The 1,476-nt window shown below is 39.4% G+C and overlaps 1 protein-coding gene across 1 annotated transcript in view; it reads left to right on the top strand.

Annotated features, from left to right (window-relative positions):
• heatr6 (HEAT repeat containing 6) overlaps window positions 1-1,476 on the top strand; it is a 14,415-nt gene that overhangs the window by 5,418 nt on the left and 7,521 nt on the right. Inside the window, exons 9-10 of the mRNA XM_015382116.1 lie at window positions 134-310; window positions 407-613. Coding sequence (XP_015237602.1) covers window positions 134-310; window positions 407-613 — 384 coding nt within the window. The remainder of the gene's footprint in view (window positions 1-133; window positions 311-406; window positions 614-1,476) is intronic.

A 1,476-nucleotide genomic window follows, 5' to 3' on the forward strand; every position in this document is an offset into this window, starting at 1 on the left:
TCCATCTGTCCATCCATTCCTCCTTTTATCCACTTTTCCTCTATCCATTCATCTCTTTATTTGCTTTCTGACATAAACTCATTCAACATTTTTTATTCTTTAAATATGTTGGACTCTCCCACTTTGCCATTTTAGAGTTTACCAGTGCCGTGTTCGTCAGTTAGCGCTGCACTGTATGCTAGCAGTGGTGAAATCTGTTGAGAAGAGGAGCCTGTATGGATACTGGTCCTCCTTCATCCCCGACTCTCCTGCTGGTGGACCTCCATCTCTAACTCTCCTCACTATTATACTAAAGGATTCCTCACCAAAGGTACAGGCGGTCACTAACATTCAATCCTGTTTTCACTGGTGCATCACACTTGGTGTTGAATCCCTGTAATTGTCTTTGTTTTCTTTCTTGTTCTAGGTACGATTGTGCGCCCTTCAGGTGCTGTCCGCCATATTGGATGGGTCCCGGCATTTCCTGGCTGCGGCTGAAGATACGGCGTCACCACGTACCTCATACACCCCTTTCTCCTTCCTGCTGGCGGCTGCCATCAGAGAGCTGCACCGCGGCCTCAGCCTGGCTCTGCTGGCTGAGACGTCCTCCCAAACACTCACACAGGTCATAAAGGTGGGAAACTCCATTTATCATTTAATACATAGACGGCACACCAAAAGAGGTTTTTGTAAATCAGTTTGTTGTAGTTAGAAAAAGAGTTTTGACTCTCAGAATAATACTCACACTATTCAAATCAATATTCCAAAGGATTTTATTATGATTCTTCCCAGGATGAAAAAGTTGACTTTAGAATTTAATGTCTTTTAAAGATACCCACAGTTGCGTTATAGCTACAAATATTATTAAAGAGGCCTAGTACTGTCTAAAATCCCCCACCAAAACCATATAATCATTTTGAAATGACACATTAATAAAGGGTCTGTCCAGTCGGTGTTTACTTAGTCCTTTTTTAACCAGAAAATGTTTTATTTTTCTTGAGGTGACCAACAGATGTAATTACCGTTAGCTATCGCCATCTGCTGGCGGCAAAGTTCCCTCTAAACTGCACGCTAATGCTTTCTCAGCACACAGGAAAATCTATGCAGAAATTTTGAGATAAACTGTAACTCAGTTACACCAATAATTTTTTTCTTTGTCATTGTGAATCCTTGTATCCTTGGTTTTAAAACTAAAAACCAAAAATTAAAGAGACAAACAATTGGATCAGCGTACATTCAGACAATTTTCTGACTGAATAGTCCCTGCGAATTTTGTTACCGGTACATAATATAGAGAAAATGAGAACCTTTAGCTTCCCATACCAAATTAAATATTATAATAATAATAGAAAAATGAAAAGGGAATGCATTAATCTTAATTTCATTTCGTTTGGGCTCTTATAGCATCTCAGCTTGCTGGATGCTGGACTTTCATAGATATATAGGTAGATATGTATATATCTATCTATAGTGTAGGTATGCACACACAAGTTTGGC

This window comes from Cyprinodon variegatus, unplaced genomic scaffold (assembly GCF_000732505.1).
Source record: "Cyprinodon variegatus isolate N-32 unplaced genomic scaffold, C_variegatus-1.0 Scaffold249, whole genome shotgun sequence".
Lineage (NCBI taxonomy): Eukaryota > Metazoa > Chordata > Actinopteri > Cyprinodontiformes > Cyprinodontidae > Cyprinodon > Cyprinodon variegatus.